We start from the raw sequence: 20,448 nt of genomic DNA on the forward strand, positions 1-20,448 counted from the left end.
GTATCGCCACGTCCATAACAATCTGCTCTATAAAAATGTCACTTGACTGAACCCCTCAGGTGAACGCTGTAAAAATAAATAAATAGAAACTGTGCTAAAACAACCAATTTTTTTGTCACCTTGCCCCATAAAGTGTTATAATGAATGATCAAAAAATCATATATACCCAAAAATAGTAGCAATTAAACTGGCACCTTATCCCCTAGTTTCCAAAATGGGATCACTTCTTGGGAGTTTCTACTGTAAGGGTGCATCAGGGGGCTTCAAATGGGACATGGCATCTAAAAACCATGTGGAGTTCCTTTTCTTCTGTGCCCTGCCATGTGCCCATACAGCAGTTTATGACCACATGTGGGGTGTTTCTGTAAACCGCAGAATCTGGGTAATAAATATTGAGTTTTGTCTGGCTGTTAACCATCGATGTGTTAAAGAAAAAAATTGATTAAAATGGAAAATCTGCCAAAAAAGTGAAATTTAAAAATTTGATCTCCATTTTCCTTTAATTCTTGTGGAACGCCTAAAGGGTTTACAAAGTTTGTAAAATCGGTTTTGAATACCTTGAGGGGTGTAGTTTCTACAATGGGGTCATTTATAGGGGTATCCACTATGTAGGCCCCACAAAGTGACTTCAGACCTGAACTGGTCCTTAAAAAGTGGGTTTTGGCAATTTTCAAAATAATTTTAAGAAGTGCTTCTAAACTTTTAAGCCTTCTAACGTCCTAAAAAAATAAAATGACATTTCCAAAATGATGCCAACATAAAGTAGACATATGGGGAATGTTAAGTAATAAATATTTTATGAGGTATCACTTTCTGTTTTAAAAGCAGAGAAATTGAAATTTAGAAAATTGCAAATTTTTCAAAATTTTGGGTAAATTTGGGATTTTTTCATGAATAAAGGTGAAATATTTTGACTTAAATTTATGACTGTCATGAAGTACAATGTGTCACGAGAAAACAATCTCTGAATGACTTGGATAAGTAAAGGTGTTCCAAAGTTTTTACCACATAAAGTGAGATATGTCAGTTTTGCAAAATTAGGCCTGATCAGGAAGGGGGCAAATGGCCCAGATGGCAAGTGGTTAACTACTACACTATAGAGCTGCATGGCCAGTTAGTTAAAAAAAAATAATATGAGACTTGTGCTGTATAGGAATACTTACTAGTAGTAAGTATTCTTATACAGCAGAATATATATATATATATATATATACACTCACCTAAAGAATTATTAGGAACACCTGTTCTATTTCTCATTAATGCAATTATCTAGTCAACCAATCACATGGCAGTTGCTTCAATGCATTTAGGGGTGTGGTCCTGGTCAAGACAATCTCCTGAACTCCAAACTGAATGTCAGAATGGGAAAGAAAGGTGATTTAAGCAATTTTGAGTGTGGCATGGTTGTTGGTGCCAGACGGGCCGGTCTGAGTATTTCACAATCTGCTCAGTTACTGGGATTTTCACGCACAACCATTTCTAGGGTTTACAAAGAATGGTGTGAAAAGGGAAAAACATCCAGTATGCGGCAGTCCTGTGGGCAAAAATGCCTTGTGGATGCTAGAGGTCAGAGGAAAATGGGCCGACTGATTCAAGCTGATAGAAGAGCAACGTTGACTGAAATAACCACTCGTTACAACCGAGGTATGCAGCAAAGCATTTGTGAAGCCACAACACGCACAACCTTGAGGCGGATGGGCTACAACAGCAGAAGACCCCACCGGGTACCACTCATCTCCACTACAAATAGGAAAAAGAGGCTACAATTTGCACGAGCTCACCAAAATTGGACTGTTGAAGACTGGAAAAATGTTGCCTGGTCTGATGAGTCTCGATTTCTGTTGAGACATTCAAATGGTAGAGTCCGAATTTGGCGTAAACAGAATGAGAACATGTATCCATCCTCTGATGGTTACTTCCAGCAGGATAATGCACCATGTCGCAAAGCTCAAATCATTTCAAATTGGTTTCTTGAACATGACAATGAGTTCACTGTACTAAAATGGCCCCCACAGTCACCAGATCTCAACCCAATAGAGCATCTTTGGGATGTGGTGGAACGGGAGCTTCGTGCCCTGGAAGTGCATCCCTCAAATCTCCATCAACTGCAAGATGCTATCCTATCAATATGGGCCAACATTTCTAAAGAATGCTATCAGCACCTTGTGGAATCAATGCCACGTAGAATGAAGGCAGTTCTGAAGGCAAAAGGGGGTCCAACACCGTATTAGTATGGTGTCCCTAATAATTCTTTAGGTGAGTGTATATATATATATATATATATATATATAATTATTATATATATATTTTTTTTAAAAAACTGGCCATGCAGCTCTATAGTGTAGTGGTTAACATTCTTGGCTGTAATTTAGAAGGTTGCGAGTTTGAATCCCACTAGAAACTTTTCAGAGATAGAGGCTAAATTAGATTTTAATACACTGACTCGAGTATCGCGCTCGAGCACACACAATATTTGGCGAACACCGCGATGTGCCGAGCATAGTGATGTTTGAGCCAAACTGGTGTCCGGCTGAGCATGCTCGCCCAACAGTAGACTCAATACCGAAAAAAACGCATCAGTTTTGTCCCAATTCATTCTGAATGGAAAGCAATCCGTTCAGGATGTCTTCCGTTCCGTCTCTTGTACGGTATTTGACCGGACAAAATACAGAAGCCAAAATCCCGGAACACTACCGCACTTTCCGGATCTGGCATTAATTTACATTGAAATTTATTAATGCCGGATCTGGTACCAAGTGTTTCGCAAATTGCCACATCGCTGGATTCGTTTTTTCCGGTCTGTGCATGCTTAGTTCTTTCTAGCTTTGAAAAAATTAAATACCGGATCCGTTATTCTGGATGATACCAGAAAGACGGATCTGGTATTTCAATGCATAAGTCTAACGGATGCGGATCTGGAAAAAAAAGATATCCGTTTGCATAAGGATTTCCGGATGTGGCAGGCAGTGTCGGCAATGGAACTGCCTGCCGGATTCTTCTAACGCTAGTGTTAAAGTACCCTAATTCCGTCATATTCATGTTCGACAGGTCTCAGTATTAGACCTCCATCAATTACACATAGCCGATATATTTTAAAGTAAACAGCCACATTACATTTCATTACAGTCTGCCTATACAGTCCATTATCAAATGGCTATTAATTTGGTATGTGTTACCTATATACAAATGTAGAAGTTGTCTTACCTTTACAAGATCACCTCTTTATCCAGACCAGATTTCCCTGGAAATATTTTCATTTTCACCAAGTATTACACATACTGGCCAAGTTTTTGGAAGTCCATTGTCCCAGTAAACCATTTTTCAATGCAATTTTATGTGGCTTTCTTAAAGTTTCACATGATGTTGCATTGAAGCATGTAAATGTAATTGTAACAATATCTACAGTAGTTTTTATTTAAGTCACCCTTAGGGCAAACTGTTCAATGATATATTCAGCTGTAACAATTTCTTTGTAAAGGTCCCTTTATATGAGACTATTCAGCAGGCGTTCCTTCCCCGGAAATCGCCTGCTCATCAGTGGAGAAGACCGCTGTATTTACATGCAGCGATCCCCTCCACAGTATGGAGTGGAGTGATCGCTAATGCCATGGCTCGTCCTAATACAGACTCATTGTTTGCCAGTAACAGATGCTGTTTACAATGCACGAACTGCTGCCGACAAACTATATTTTTGTCTGCACGAATGATCTCGTTCATTAGGTAATCAGCCGCACCTTTACACCAACAGATAATTGATAACGAGCGTTCCTATGAACGGTTATCTGGTGGATTCTCAGCCCATGTTAAGGGCCCATAAGTCATGCTGGTGCCTATTATTAGCATAGTCTAGAGAATGAAAAGATGTGTAGAGCAATAATGCATCACTCACTTGAGTCTTTCTGGAAGATCCAGGGTATATAACTGGGTGCAAAAAGAGACCAATGCTCTATTAAATATAGAATAATTCCAGTCTCTCGTCAGCATAATATAACTCCACTTTAACAGTTTTTAGAGAAAGAAAAATGGCACATGACATCCCTTTGGCCTCTTTCAGATGGGCGTCGCGTGTGAGGGCTGGACAAGATGTGGGTGCGTTGCGGGAAAAATGCACGATTTTTCCGCACGAGTGCAAAGCGTTTTAATGCGTTTTGCACGCGCGTGAGAAAAATCGGCATGTTTGGTACCCAGACCCAAACCCGGACTTTTTCACTGAAGTTCGGTTTTGGGTTAGGTGTTCTGTAGATCTTAATACAGAATGCTTAGTAAAAGTCCATTGAGGGGTTAAAAGTAATAAACAAATTTAACTCACCCCATCCACTTGATTGCGTAGCTGATCTCCTCTTCTTTCTACTTTCTTCAGGACCTGGCTAAAGGACCTTTAATGATGTCACTGTGCTCATCACATGGTCCATCACCATGACGATGGACCATGTGATGAGCGCAGTGATGTCACCAAAGGTCCTTTTCCTCCCAGGTCCTCAAAGAAGAATGAAGACGAGCCGTGCTTCGCGAACAAGTGGATAATGTGAGTTTAATTATTTATTTTTTATTTTTTAACCCCTCCATCCCTAATTTACTTAGCATTCTGTATTAAGAATGCTATTATTTTTCCTTATAACCATGTTATAAGGGAAAATAATAAAGATCGGGTCCCCATCCCGATCGTCTCCTAGAAACCATGCGTGAAAATCGCACTGCATCCGCACTTGTTTGCGGATGCTTGCGATTTTCATGCAGCCCATTCACTTCTATGGGGCCTGCGTTGCGTGAAAAATGCACAATATAGTTTTTCACGCAACGCACAAGTGATGCGTGAAAATCACCGCTCATGTGCACAGCCCCATTGGGTCCGGATTCAGTGCAGGTGCAATGAGTTCACCTCACGCATTGCACCCGCGTGGAATTCTCGCCCGTGTGAAAGGGGCCTTAGACAACTTCTGCAGTTCAATTGATGGTACTAGGCTTTTGCAAGTATGTTTTATGCACGTAGGTTAATGTGCCATCCTGTGCCATTGGGAAACATGGGATTAGAAGTCTAATATGCTCTGTAAATCTCAAAATTCTAATATTGCTTATTTAAGTCATTTTTTCAGAAATACATCAAAAATAATTTATTCCACTTTTAGATGAGACATACAAGACAGATAAAGAGGAAGAATGGTTTATTAGTGAACCCAACTGTGAAGACCCTGACTGGCAGAATACAGAATGTGAACAGAATTCTAAATGCCCTTATGAAAATATGTATGATCCTATGTCAGTTTATTCTGTTACTGAAGAACTGCCAAGCAAAGAAGACATTGAAGGTTTGAATGCACGTCCGCCTCCAGAACAGGATCTAATAGCGCAGCGAGGCTGCTTTAAAGGTATTGTCTGTATACTTACAGGGTGTGTAAAGATTACATTTATTTCCTTTTTTGTTTGTTAAAGGGACACATACATCCTTAAAGGGAACCTGTCACCGGGATTTAATGTATAGAGCTGAGGACATGGGTTACTAGATGGCCGCTAGCACATCCGCAATACCCAGTCCCCATAGCTCTGTGTGCTTTTATTGTGTCAAAAAAATGATTTGATCCATATGAAAATTAACCTGAGATGTGTCCTGTACGTGAGATGAGCCCAGCGGGAAGGGGCCCAGCACCGCCCCGCATCCTCAGAATCTCCTCCTTGCTCCCCGACGTCAGAAAGCCAGAGCGCCCTAATCTCAAGATGCGCGAGCTAGCGCATGCACAGTTCATTCCCTGAGGCTGATGCCAGTACAGGAAAGGAACACTATGATGACACTGCGCATGCGCTAGCTGGGCATCGCGAGATTAGGGCACTCTGGCTTTCTGATGTCAGGGTGTGTAAAGATTACATGTTATACACTGTTATTTATATCAGATGCCACTATCAGCTATGAATGCAGCATCTGAGGGGTACAATGGCAGGAAGAGTCAGGGGCGTAGCTATAGGGGGTGCTACCTCTGCACCCCTTATAGCTACGCCCCTGACTCTTCCTGCCATTGTACCCCTCAGATGCCGCATTCATAGCTGATAGTGGCATCCGATATAAATAACAGTGTATAACATTTTAAAAAAACCTAAAAAACAAGTCATACTTACCTGATCTATTTGCTTGCGACTGACGGCCACCGCCATCTTGCTTGAAGATCTGGCGCAAAATCTTGCGCAGCCCGTGATGACACCATCACAGCAGCCGATATACGTCACCGAGCACGGAATTTCATTCGAGATCTTCAATCAAGATGTAGGCGGCCGGCCTATTGCGAGCAATTGGATCAGGTAAGTATGATTTGTTTAGTTTTTTACACTATTTTAGGTTAAATCGATTTTTATCCCGAAATTATAACATTCACTCAACATTGTTCAGAATGTTAGCATGGCAGACAGTCTCTCAGACCATCGCTCCCCTATATGTGTCCAGGACTACACCTACCCTACAGTATACAAGTGGTGTTGCTGACAGGGCTTCTCATTTGGCACAGCTCTCCTTTTGTTTTTCGCACACCTAGGTACAATATTAGTATTGTGGTTACCATTTCTTTTAGTTTTTTTTCCCTTGTTTTCATGAAATGTATCATTATAAACTGCCAGTCAACTATGCTTCTTGTGGTCCTTGACATTCTACTCGACATTTATCTACATTAGTTAAACCTCATGAGAACAATGGAGCTGTCATTCTGTCATTCCAGCCCTCCTTGCATGCCAGATTTAGAAGTACAGATAATTAAGCAGATTATCAGGGACGAACATTCCTGTGAATGCTCGTTCCCCACATCCTGCCCGTTTAAAGTTGCAGCCGATACACTAGTTCATCGGGTGAAACTGTCATTAGTACTGGCAAGTAAATTATTATTTCTGTGCAGCAGATCGTGCTGTTTAAGAACGAGGGATTGCAATACTGTGGAGCCCCATAATTTTTTTTTTACTTATGTCTACAGAGCTGTGGGCTTAGTTTTGCAGGACTTTCTGTAGTTTTTATTGACACCATTTTGGGCTGTATATGACTTTTTGATCTCTTTTTATTTAATTTTTTGGGGGAGGTGAATTGATGAAAAAACGATGCGGCAATGCATATAATGTTCATTTTTTTGATTGTTCATTTATTTTGATTTTGGGGAAAGAAGTGATTTGCATTTTTATATATATTTTATATTTCTTAAAACTTTTTTTAACTTTTAGTTTTCCTTTTTTAGGTCCTTGAGTGGACCTCAACATGCAATCATTAGACTGCAACTTGTATAGAATAATGGAAATTTTTTCATTACCTTATACAGAGATCGTTATATTACAATTCAGTACTGCCACCTGTTGGTCTGAATTGCAATATACAAGTAATAAGCCTAGAAGCCTAGTAAAGGCTCATTACTTCTATGGAATGCCTTCCCCGATCTCCACCCGGGGGAGGCGTTCTTGCCTGGCAAGCATGTGTTTCCCAGTTTTTGGCCACTCAAATGCAGTAGTCACATTTTACCATGGCATCTGAGGGCTTAAATATCCGTGGTCGGCTGTGTGAAATAGCAGGCACCTGGTTGGTATAGCACTTGTTCTGCTTCGACGCGTGCGCCATCTTTAATGACTTGACATTCTCTGTATTATTACAGACGTCACAAAGGGATTAATTGTCCAATCGAGTGGGGTCTGACTGACTGCTGGGGCCCCCTTTGATCACGAAAATGAAGACCCATGTGGCCTGTTTGAATGGAGTGGCAGACACGTATGTACATCTGCTGCTCTATTCAATTCTAGGGGAATGCCGGCGATAACTGAGTACAAGTTCTCAGTTACCTCAGGCAGCCCCATAGGCCTGAAAAAGGGGCAGCATGCATGCATGACCACCACTGCATTGAAACAAGGAAGAAAGGAAACCCATTCTTGTGATCAGTGGGGGCCCCCAATGGTCAGACTCGGCCAATTTATTTTCATTTATCATTTAATTTAGTTAAATTCTTTTTATCTAATCATATTTATTTTCTGTTTATTTACTTTTATACATGCATGGATTTATGATACATTGTTATGATAGTTAAATATGCTTTTATTTCAGAATTTTAATAATGAAACCTTGTTAGGCTACTTTCACACTCGCGTTTGGTCCGGATCCGTCATGGATCTGCACAAACTCATCCGTTCAGAAAATACAACCGCATGCATCCATTCAGAATGGATCCGTTTGTATTATCTTTAACATAGCCAAAACGGATCCGTCTTTAACACCATTGAAAGTCAATGGGGGACGGATCCGTATTCTATTGTGCGCCATTTTGTGTCAGTGAAAACGGATCCGTCCCCATTGACTTATATTGTGTGTCAGGACGGATCCGTTTGGCTCAGTTTCGTCATACGGACACCAAAAAGCTGCAAGCAGCGTTTTGGTGTCCGCCTCCAGAGCGGAATGGAGGCGGAACGGAGCCAAACTGATGCATTCTGAGCGGATCCTTATCCATTCAGAATGCATTAAGGGCAAAACTGATCAATTTTGGACCACTTGTGAGAGCCCTGAACGGATCTCACAAACGGAAACCAAAACGCCAGTGTGATAGTAGCCTTAGATATATTATCAATTAGATTTATTAATTTCAGTTAAAACATTTGATTACTATTCTATTTTTAACATATTAGAATCCAAGTTGTTGTCCAGTCATCTATATAGAGGTAACCAAATGTTACAATCTACATGTAAGGCCTGGACAACTTTACAAAAGTTTTTAAAGTTCAAAGATTTTTGATATGTAACCCCTTGTGGAATAACCCTTATTTAAAAAATAAAAATAAAAAAACTCATAGAAAATTCAGGTAATAACTCATATAGTCCATAATAATCAGAGAAAAGTTTTTTGAGACATCATGAGTGAGCGTAAACTTGAGGACAGAGATGTATTTAATTTCTTACAGTTAAAACAAGCCTTTTTATATACAAATAATAATCATCTCAATAATAATACAGTCCTGATCAAAAGTTTAAGACCATTTGAAAAATGGCAAAAAATCATATTTTACATTGTTGGATCTTAACAAGGTTCCAAGTAGAGCTTCAACATGCAACAACAAGAAATGAGAGTGAGACAAAACATTTTTTGAGCATTCAATTAATTGAAAATAACAATTAAAAGGAAACAGGCTGTTTTTCAGCTGATCCAAATTTTAGGACCACATGCCTTTAAAAGGCCAAATCTATGCAAAGATGTGGATTCATTGTCATTTTCTGTCAGGTAGTCACACGTTGTGATGACAAAGGCAAAAAAACTCTCCCTTTTTTAACGTGGCCGGGTTGTTGAACTGCATAAGCAGGGTCTCTCACAGCACGCCATCGCTGCTGAGGTGGGACGCAGTAAGACAGTCATTTGGAATTTATTAAATGATCCTGAGGGTTATGGAACAAAAAAGTCAAGTGGAAGACCCAAAAAAATTTCATAAGCACAATTGGCTGTCCGTCAAGACACTGGACGATCCTCGACCCAAATTAAGGCCCTTACTGGTGCTGACTGCAGCCCCATAACCATCAGATGGCATCTGAGACTGAAGGGCTTCAAAAACAAAAAACGAGACCTCGTCTCCTTGAACGCCACAGAACTGCTCGTTTGGACTTTGCAAGAGAGCACCAAACATGGGACATTCAAAGGTGGAAGAAAGTTTTATTCTCTGATGAGAAAAAATTTAACCTTGATGGTCCTGATGATTTCCAACATTACTGGCATGACAAGCAGATCCCACCTGAGATGTTTTCTACGCGCCACAGTGGAGGGGGCGCCATAATGGTCTGGGGTGCTTTTTCCTTCAGTGGAACAATGGAGCTTCAGGAAGTGCAGGGGCGTCAAACGGGCACTGGCAGTGGCTATGTCCAGATGTTGCAGAGAGCATTCCTCATGACTGAGGGCCCTCGTCTGTGTGGTAACGACTGGGTTTTTCAACAGGACAACGCTACAGTACACAATGTCCGCAGGACATGGGACTTCTTCCAGGAGAATAACATCACTCTTTTGCCCCATCCTGCGTGTTCCCCTGATCTAAATCCAATTGAAAACCTTTGGGGATTGATGGCAAGGAAAGTTTACACAAATGGACAACAGTTCCATACAGTAGATGGCCTTCGTGCGGCCGTCTTCACCACTTGGAGAAATGTTCCCACTCACCTCATGGAAACGCTTGCATCAAGCATACTGAAACAAATTTTGGAAGTGATAAACAATAACGGCGGAGCTACTCATTACTGAATTTCATGTTTGGAAGTTGGATTTCTGTTTTGGGGGGGTTTATATTTTTTTTGGAGGTGTGGTCCTAAACTTTTGATCAGCTGAAAAACAGCCTGTTTCAGTTTATTTGTTGTTTTCATTAAATTGAATGCTCAAAAAATGTTTTGTCTCACTCCCATTTCTTCTTGTTGCATGTTAAAGATCTACTTGGAACCAGGGGCGTAGCTATAGGGGGTGCAGAGGTAGCAGTCGCTACCGGGCCCAGGAGCCAGAGGGGGCCCAAAGACCCTTGTGCCACATAAGACACTGGCATTATAGAAAGTGCATACTGGTCAATTTACACCTTTGGCTGGAGGGAAGGGGTTAGGTTAAGAATTTGGCATGAGGGGGTGCCCTTTCAATGTTTGCCTCAGGCAGCAGGAAGGCTATGTGCTCCCCTGCCCCTTGCCAACAAGCACTGAGGGACGGGGGCCCAAGCTGAACTCTTGCACCAGGGCCCATGAGCTTTTAGCTACGCCCCTGCTTGGAACCTTGTTAAGATCCAGCCATGCTAAATATGATTTTTTGCATTTTTCAAGTGGTCTTAAACTTTTGATCAGGACTGTAATATGGTATTGTATGCTACTTCGGTGTTCCTATCCTTGATAGATCCTATATCTAAATCAAATTTAATTTTAAAACTATATAGAGCTTTACCTAAAGGGGTTGTCCCATGGCAAATGTAAAAAATCTAAATCAGACATCATATAGTACATTACTGTACCTTTCAAACTAGATCCAGCCCTGTACCTTACATGGGTTCAGCAATTTACACATTCACTGCTACAATTGCTCTGCTAGATTATCTTCAGCCTGGCAGCTCAGGGGGTATATCCTTTCTACAGCAGTTCTCTCCCTGTAACTGCCACAGCTTCAGACAGAACATACCTGTATAGCTGGTGGCAGTGGAAGATTTAAACTGAGCACGGACAAAAAAAAAAAGATGTATTTTATTGAATAGCTCAATGGCTATGCAAAATTTTTAATTACACGCAGTGATAAACATTTTCAGATCCAGGTGCTGGTTTGAAAATTGTAAAATATGTTTTAACCACGTATTTGGGTCCTCCCCATTTAAAGTCACAAAGACAAAGGATTAATTTATGTTTGCAGACAGACTGCATTATTCAGCAAGTTTTATAGGGAAAAGATAGGGAAAAGGGATACAGAGAAATTTAGTAAATGCAGAGTACCCAATGCAGATTGGTATCGCCTTATAAGACTGTGTCCAAAACTTTGTAGATATTGGAGAGACATGCCTAATTTTCTACAATGAGTCTTTGGGTATACTATTCCCCTGATCCTAAGGTTGTGTTTACTAGGTGATTCCTCATTATTACTTTACGACTAACAAATATAGAAATCCAGTATATTGTGCTCTTTTCATAGCTAGGAAAACTGTAGCCATCAGGTTGGCCAGGCCTGGAAAAGCCCTTTAAAGAGAAGCAAATATCACATGTCTGCTTAACTGATCCTTTCTACTGATGGTCTCCTTCATGAAAAGATGAGGAAAATGTTCTACAAGATACGTAGCAAAACTAAACAAAAGACATTTACACCCTTTCCTTATTTCATATCCACACAGACAGGAAGTGAATCCTTAAAGGGAGTCTGTCATCAGCATTTCACTTTTTTAACCCTTCCCATAGCTCCCTAGCATGCTTACATTTAATAAAAACGTTACCTCTGGCAACAATCCTGGACTTATAGAACCATCAAAAACGATCTTTATAACTTATGCAAATGAGGGCTCGCAAGTGCCCAGGGGCGGCGTTACACTCGTAGGTGCCCTGCTTGCCCAGCCTTTTCATTGCGTCCCCCCGCCCCTTCCTACCCTCCGCCCGCCCATCCTTTCCCTCTGACCGCCTTTCTACTAACTTGTTATTCCGCCGAGATCCCGCGCCTGCGCACTCAGTCCGTCGGCCGGCGCATGCGCACTGTGATGCCCATTCCTTGTACGGCATCACAGTAACTATTGCGCATGCGCCGGCTAACGGACTGAGTGCGCAGGCGCGGGATCTCGGCGGAATAACAAGTTAGTAGAAAGGCGGTCAGAGGGAAAGGATGGGCGGACGGAGGGTAGGAAGGGGCGGGGGGACGCAATGAAAAGGCTGAGCAAGCAGGGCACCTACGAGTGTAACGTCGCCCCCGGGCACTTGCGAGCCCTCATTTGCATAAGTTATAAAGATCGTTTTTGATGGTTCTATAAGTCCAGGATTGGTGCCAGAGGTAACGTTTTTATTAAATATAAGCATGCTAGGGAGCTATGGGAAGGGTTAAAAAAGTGAAATGCTGGTGACAGACTCTCTTTAATGTAGGATAGTGGACAAGGACCTACAAATAGTTTCTTCGCATATTGTACTATAGCAAACAAAAAATAAAGTAACAGACTAATTAAAATGCAGACACCTGTACTTTTCCTCTCTGCCATTGATTTTATTGAAATATGGGCACTGACATTAAAGGAGTTGTCTCACTTCAGCAAATTACATTTATTATGTAGACAAAGTTAATACAAGGCACTTACTAATGTAATGTGATTGTCCATATTGCCTCCTTTGCTGGCTTGATTCATTTTTTCATCTCATTATACACTGCTTGTATCAAGGAGTTACGACCACCACTGCAGCACGGAATCGAGGTGGACGGAATGGGAGCTGATGCGCATGCATACCAACTGTATGTGGTCCCTTGGTCCTGGCCACCAGAAAGACCAGCACTTTTTCCTATAATGTGCAAGCACAACCACCGCTGATGGATTGCAGGGTGGTCGTAACCCCTGGATATGAGCGCTGTATAATATGATGCAAAAATGAATCCAGGCAGCAAAGGAAGCAGTTTGGACAATCACATTACATTAGTAAATGTCTTAAATTAACTTTATCTACATGATAAATGCCACTTGCTGCAGCAAGACAACCCCTTTAAGTTATAAAGGTTTGTTCAATCACATCCTCGTTTACCTCAGTTACATTAAACATTTCATAATACATGCTAAATAAAACATTTTTAACAAAGAGTAAGAGATACAATGTAAACTTTAACATTGGAATAAGAGGAAAAATAAGCAGAATTTTTGAATGTGACAGGTGAAGATTTCACCATGGAGAATACGTCACAAGGAGCACATGATAAACATCCAGATGAGCAACCATTGAATGGAAATGATGAAGAACCAGCCTTAATCGCTTCTACTGAGGACAATGTGTACATCATATTTGAGAACAGCATTAAAGATACACAAAGAGCACAGACACATTTTATCTCACACAACCTGGTTACTCCAGAGCCGTCATCAACTGCTACAATGGCTAGTGCCACATCTTTTATCTCTCAAGGTAATGCTGATATACACTGTCAAAAATGTATTTCATGCTTTAGATGTATTATGCATATCTGTTTGCATATAGAAAAATTGCACAATTATGGCACAGTGCAAGGATTTCTGAATTTTAAGTGAATAAAGCTTCGCAAAATCAATATTAAATTTGTGATTTTTATTCAGTTTTCCCCTCACCAATCTGCATACAATACCCCATAGTGAGAAAGTGAAAACAGACTTTTATAAATGTGTGCTAATTTGTTATAAAAAAAAAAATCTACATCGGCATAAGTATTTAGACCCTTTGCTATAACACTTGAAATTTAGCTCTGGGGACCTCCTATTTCTCTTGATTATTTCTGAGATGTTTTTACTCCATGATTGGTGTCGACCTGTGGTAAATTTAGTTGATTGGACATGATTTGGAAAGACACAGCCCTGTTTATATAAAGGTCTCACAGCTGACAATACATGTCTGGAGAAAACCAGGCACTGCTTAACACCTGCCCAATACCATCCTTACATTAAAGCTTTGCGGTGGCAGCATCATGCTACGGGGGGAGGGGGGGGGGGGGTTCAGTGGCTGGGATAGGGAGACTGGTCAGGGTTGAGGGAAAGTTGAATGGAGCAAAATACATAGATACTCTTAATGAAAACCTGATCCATAGTGCTCTGGGGCTCATATTGGGCTTAAGGTTCATCTTTGAACAAGAGAATGGCCCTAAGCACACAGCCAAGACAACACAAGAGTAGGGACAACTTTGTGAATGTCCTTAAGTGGTCTAGCCAGAGCCCTGACTTCGACCCAATCAAGCATCTCTGGAGAGACCTGAAATTGGCTGTCCACAGAGGGTCCCCATCCAACTTGACAGAGCTTGAGAGGATCTGTGAGAAGAATAGCAGACAATCCCCTAACCCAGAAGTGAAAACCTTGTGATATCATACCCAAGAAGACTGGAGGCTGTACAGTATTTGAACACCCTGCGATTCTGCAAGTTCTCCCACTTGGAGGGGAGAGGTCGGAAATTCACATTGTAGGTGCATTCCCACTCTGAGACAGAATTGAAAAAACAAATATCAGGAAATCACATTGTATGATTTTTAAAGAATTCATTTGTCTTGCACTGCTGAACATAAGTATTTGAACACCTGAGATCTCCTCTAGATCTGTCAGGTTTAGGGGCTGTCGCTGAGCAACACGAAGTTTCTGCTCCCTCCAAAGATGTTCTATTGGATTTAGGTCTGGAGACTGGCTAGGCCACTCCAGAACCTTGATATGCTTCTTATGGAGCCACTTCTTGGTTATCCTGGCTGTGTGCTTCGGGTTGTTGTCATGTTGGAAGACCCAGCCACGACCCATCTTCAATGCTCTGGCTGAGGGAAGGAGGTTGTTGCTCAAAATCTCACAATAAATGGTCCCATTCATCCTCTCCTTAATACTATGCAGTCGTCCTGTCCCCTTTTCAGAAAAGCACCCCCAAAGCATGATGTTACCACCCCATGCTTCACAGTAGGGATGTGTTCTTGGGATGCAACTCATGCTTTTTTTCCCTCCAAACACGACGAGTGAAGTTTAGACCAAAAAGTTCTACTTTGGTCTCATATGACATGACTTTCTCCCATGCCTCCTCTGGATCATCCAGATGGTCATTGGCAAACTTCAGATGGGCCTGGACATGTGATGACTTGACCAGGGGAACCTTCCGTGCAATGCATGATTTGAAACCATGATGGTGTAGTGTTCTACCGACAGTGACCTTTGAAACTGTGGTCCCAGCTCTCTTCATGTCATTGACCAGCTCCTCCCTTGTAGTTCTGGGCTGATTCCTCACCTTTCTTATCACCAGTGATACCCCACGAGGTGAGATCTTGCATGGAGCCCCAGTCCGAGGGAGACTGACAGTCGTCTTTAGACTCTTCAATTTTCTAACAATTGCTCCAACAGTTGATCTATTTTCACCAAGCTGCTTGGCAATTGCCCCATAGACCTTTCCAGCCTTGTGGAGGTCCACAATTTTGTCTCTTGACAGCTTTTTGGTCTTGCCGATGGTAGTAGTTGGCGTCTGACTGACTGTGGGGTGGACAGGTGTCTTTAAAGAGCTCAGACAGGTGCTACTAAGTTAGCTTAATGAGTGGAGTAGAGGTGGACTTTTTAAGAGCACAGTAACAGGTCTTTGAGAGCCAGAATTCTTGCTGTTGGGCCATACATGCTTAGGTGTCATAATAATAAGATGCTGTCCATTGGAGTGTCATAATAATATGTGCATGAGCAGTTGACCTGTCTACTGACTATGATTACTACTTCAACAGTATAGTAGTCACAATAATTATATTAAAATGTCTGCAGAAATTATTATTAGAATTATTTATTTTAAAATGCCATTCCAGGGTGATGTTTCTCTCTCTCTTTCTCACTCTCTATTCTACCCAGATGAATATGAAAAAAATATTTAAAAAAAATTTGGGTCGAATTTTGATTCTAATGAATTGATTCACCCATCTTTAGTTGTAATGTAGGTTTTCTTGGGGGTTCACAGCAAAATCTTGGAGACAATTGTGTATGGAGTAGACAAGAGAAGATCAAAGACTTTTGTATGGGGATTTATCAGGAAATTATGGCAGAAATGTACATTATGGAGGGAAAAATTGTAGATGGTGACTTTATATCATTGTTAGTATTTTTAACTGAATTTGCCGGGCTATAAGCAGCCAGTGTAGGCAAGGTGGGAGATGACATCTCAGGGATGAGGAGAATGCAGATACAAGGAATGTTTTTGAGGTGGAGCTGGAGGAGGTTGTAAGATCTTGTGTGTGTGTGGTTTGAAGAACAGGGAATAATCAAATATTATCCCAAGGCAGCAGATTTACGAGGCTGGGCAAAGTGTGGATCTATTAACTGTGATTGGTAGGTCTGGTAGATGGGCTGAGTTAGATGAAGAATAGATAACTTTCGTTTTCCACATGTTGAATTTTAAAAAGTGTGAGGAGCAGTAGGACATCATACGAGTAGCTGAAGAAATTTGATGTGTTCCAAAAATGTATTATTTTATGTCAATAAGAATGATTGGATAATCTGATAAACTTAATGTACTGTGAACATGTATAATGTGCATTTGTATAAAAATTTGACCAATTTTCCTTTGGCAGAAGAAAGAATAGATGACAATGAATTGGTCTCACATGGTGAATTGGATGAATACTCAGACGAAGTAAATGATCATAAAGACAATGAAGAGTCACTGGTAGTTGCTTTCATTGAGGATGATGCATACATTGTATTTGAACCCACTGTGAAGCATAAACAAAGGGGGCAACCACCTTTTATTTCTCATAAGTCAACATCTCCTGAGGCTGCTTCAAATTCTACAACAGAAAGTGGTGCATCCTACATTTCTCAAGGTAATACCGACATGGTTTCTTATAAATGCATATCTTGTTTGTCAATCTATCAAGATATTAAAATATCATTGAAGTCCTTGGTACAGTAGAAACATTTAGAAAACTATAAAATAAATAAAAGATTTATGTAGCTCAAAAGTCTAATTGAAAAGGCTATAAAGACAAAAACATAAAATCCAAACTCTAGCCCTTTTAATCTCATTACTTTTAAATTAGGTTTTCCAAGCTTTATACTGATCCTTAAAGGGGTTTCCAGGATTTTACAAATTGATGACCTTTACATGCAGGCCCCTCTTGAACTCTTTTATTGAGTTCTTCATCACAACAGAGTTATATAATCTCACCAGTTCTAGACCAGTTCTAATTATTTGGAATGTTTTGTGGATTTGACATATATACTTGGCTAATGTAACAGGACAACATTATTTATTATAAAGTGCCATCAACTCCAGGTTGCTGTACATATGAAAAGGAGTTTACATACAGTACATAATATAATACAAAAACAAGTACAATAAACATAAACCAACTGACAGAATGGTACAATGAGAGAGGACCCTGTCCTCAGGAACTTTCCCACAAGGGATAACACACTACATGGAAGAGACAGAGGATGAGGGTAGAATCGATGCTCTCATCTCTAGATAAAAGCTAACTCACAGAGGTCAGAGACAATGGTGCGGTGTATTTTGAGGCAGAACCATAGTTAGGGACAGGCTAAAGTCAGGGCAGGCATAGTAAGTACAACACAATAGACAGTGAAAGGTCAGGACAGGATGTAAAAGGTCAGAATCCGGATATCAGCAGAGATTGATAAATGGCAGGCAAACAGATTCAGCACACCTTTGCAGGAATTAGCCAGCTAGAAAACCTATTGCTCTGGCAATCTCCCAGTGGGGAAGGTACCTAAAGCAGCCCAGGGTTGCCAGCCCTTGGCTGGTGAAAATTAGGACACACTCATTGGCCCTTTAATAGCTGGGAGGAGCTTGCACACACCCGTTATGGGCAGAAGGAAGAAGCCTAGCTGGAAAGCGAAATGGCTTCAGTGGTGTTGTGTTCCTTGTGGCTACCTCCCCTCTGAAGCCAGTCATTGGCTTGAGTGGTGCAAGTGACCATGTCCATGGCCAGCTGGATGTAAACAGCATGGGGACCAAAAGATAGAGACTACAGGGGCAGTGCAGAGGACGAGAGGGGCACGGAGCAACTAAGTATGAATCTTCTGTTTCTGGGGACATGCTGTGGACACTTGATGAAAAATTATTATTACTGGAAAACCCCTGACTGAAAAGCTGATTTGGAGACCATTCCTTGGCATTCACCCCTTTGCGTATAAGAGCAGAAATAGGTGCAGTTAGAGTGAATAAAAGTGGAATAAACTGCCTGAAGTAGATGGCAAAGCCCAAGAATCACACATACCAACCCAAAACAGCAGACAACTGCTCTGGATCCATCTCTAAGCTTCAGTCAGATATGATATGTATGCCAGGAAGGACAGAGACGTTTTTTCAAAGACACACTTTTCAAACTTAGTATAAAATCATAAAATCAATACATGTTTCTGGTATGAGATCAGATCAGTTGAAAAGACCAGTATGTTGTCTAAATAGACTGCCATTCAGGTATAGATTTTCCAAAATACCAGATTCTCCCAGGAAAATGCAGTTCAGTGTTTTACCTGATGGAGGGGAGAGATTCTCCGAAACGCGTTGTATATCTGCAATAAAAGACCTCAACCTTCAACGATCTGGACCATGGTTGGTTTCTTGCGCCCTGGGAGAATCTGTTATTTTGGAAAATTTTGCATCTTCTTGGAGACTTCAGGCATCTCCTATAGGAAGACCTCCATCCGTGGCTGAAGACCAAACGCCAACTGGGATTCTAGTATACATCTTGATGGGCTTTATCTAGAGTTGTGCCTACAGTTAGCACAACTTCCCAAGGTGAGCATTAATTTGGAATCAACACTTACCTGTTTTATACAGTTTTACCCTATGGTGCGCATTTCTGTTTAAACAGCACTAGCTACACCTCTGGATTTTCATGCAGGTATAGAGGCGATCATGGAAGACTGTTCACAAATTCCTTAAAAGCTACAGGGCCATTATGAGGTATTCAGGGTGCCCATCATGAGTATTGAAAGCAGTCATGCACTCATCACCCTCTTGCATCCGGATTAGGTTGTAGGCTTCGTGAAGATGCAACCTTGAAAATATTTTGGCTCCACTGAGCCTATCAAAGAGCTCTGGAATAGATGGCAGAGGGTATTTGTTTTTTATAATAATTTTATTTAGTCCATAATAATAAATATAGTCAGATTGATCGACCCTTCTTTGTGACAAAAAATAATCCAACACCTGCTGGTGAAGAGGACTTCCAGATGAAGCAACTGTCAAGATTCTCCTATATGTGATCACAAATAGCCCGCATCTGGGGCAAGAACAGGGGATAAATACCAGCATGTGGTGGAATGGCTTTTGGCACCAGGTCGAATAGATAGTCATATGTATGATATTGTGGCAATGTCTCCACCTCCTTATTATCAAAGGCGTCAATGTAACTGGCAAAGGCAGGCAGTAGCCACAGAATATTTTGGGGAAATTAAGGAGCATGAGAAGGCAGTTCTGTAGCCAGTCGAGTGTGACAGGCTAAACCTCAATGCGGAATCCCAAAGTTCAAGTCGAAGACAGGACTATGTAAACAGAGCCATGGAAATCCCAGCAGAAGGGAACTAGTAGACACAAGTAGGACATAACATGAAATCCTCTCTGTGTGAAGTATTCCCATTTGAAGCTCAATCGTCATGGCAACATACTATATAATTTCCAGGAGTGCCATCTCATTGACAGATGTCACCACCAAGGACTGAGCATGCTGGACTGGGTTACCAAGGCCTGATGCTGGAAGTTACCTGCTGAGCCAGTGTTCAGGAAGATCTGCAACATAAACTGGGTAACACTACAAGATAAGGACACAGAAAGAGTTAATTTCTGAGAGAGCTTGTCTTCACCCAGGGTTGTCTCTCCAATCAACCCTAGACGTTTCCCATCTTGAGAGGTACATAAATCCTCTCTGTGTCTATGCTGGCACATCTTCTCTGTTAATAGGATTTTATCAAACTACATAGACTTTGGGGCTAGAGGTGCAGGAGTAGGAAGCAAGTAAAAAACTGATTCCAACCTAGGTACTGTCCTTTCACTTGTGACCTCCTTGAGATGTTCCCTGAAGTGCAGATCAGTGCAAGTGCCCAGTGTCATCAGATCATCCAATGTTGATGGTACATCATGAACTTCCAAATCCTTTATGTGACCCTAGAGTCCTCGACAGAAAGCTGCCACCAAGGCCTCATTGTTGCAGGATAGTTTAGAAGCCAAAACATATAACTGAAAAGCATATTGGCTGACCATGAGATTGCCCTGGGAAAGATGCAGAAGGGAAGAGGTGGCTGACGTGATATGGCCTGGTTCCTCAAAGACCTTGTAAAAGGTAGAT

At 41.2% G+C, this 20,448-nt stretch overlaps 1 protein-coding gene across 3 annotated transcripts in view; it reads left to right on the plus strand.

The window, feature by feature from the left end:
• The window catches only part of BANK1 (B cell scaffold protein with ankyrin repeats 1), a 713,259-nt gene that overhangs the window by 543,887 nt on the left and 148,924 nt on the right, over positions 1 to 20,448 (plus strand). For 2 of the 3 annotated variants that reach the window (XM_040418216.1, XM_040418218.1), the window contains 3 exons: positions 5,127 to 5,366; positions 13,328 to 13,576; positions 16,708 to 16,959. In XM_040418216.1, the coding sequence (XP_040274150.1) occupies positions 5,127 to 5,366; positions 13,328 to 13,576; positions 16,708 to 16,959 (741 nt within the window). The remainder of the gene's footprint in view (positions 1 to 5,126; positions 5,367 to 13,327; positions 13,577 to 16,707; positions 16,960 to 20,448) is intronic. The other variant, XM_040418217.1, reaches the window with a different exon arrangement.

Source organism: Bufo bufo, chromosome 2 (genome assembly GCF_905171765.1).
Source record: "Bufo bufo chromosome 2, aBufBuf1.1, whole genome shotgun sequence".
Lineage (NCBI taxonomy): Eukaryota > Metazoa > Chordata > Amphibia > Anura > Bufonidae > Bufo > Bufo bufo.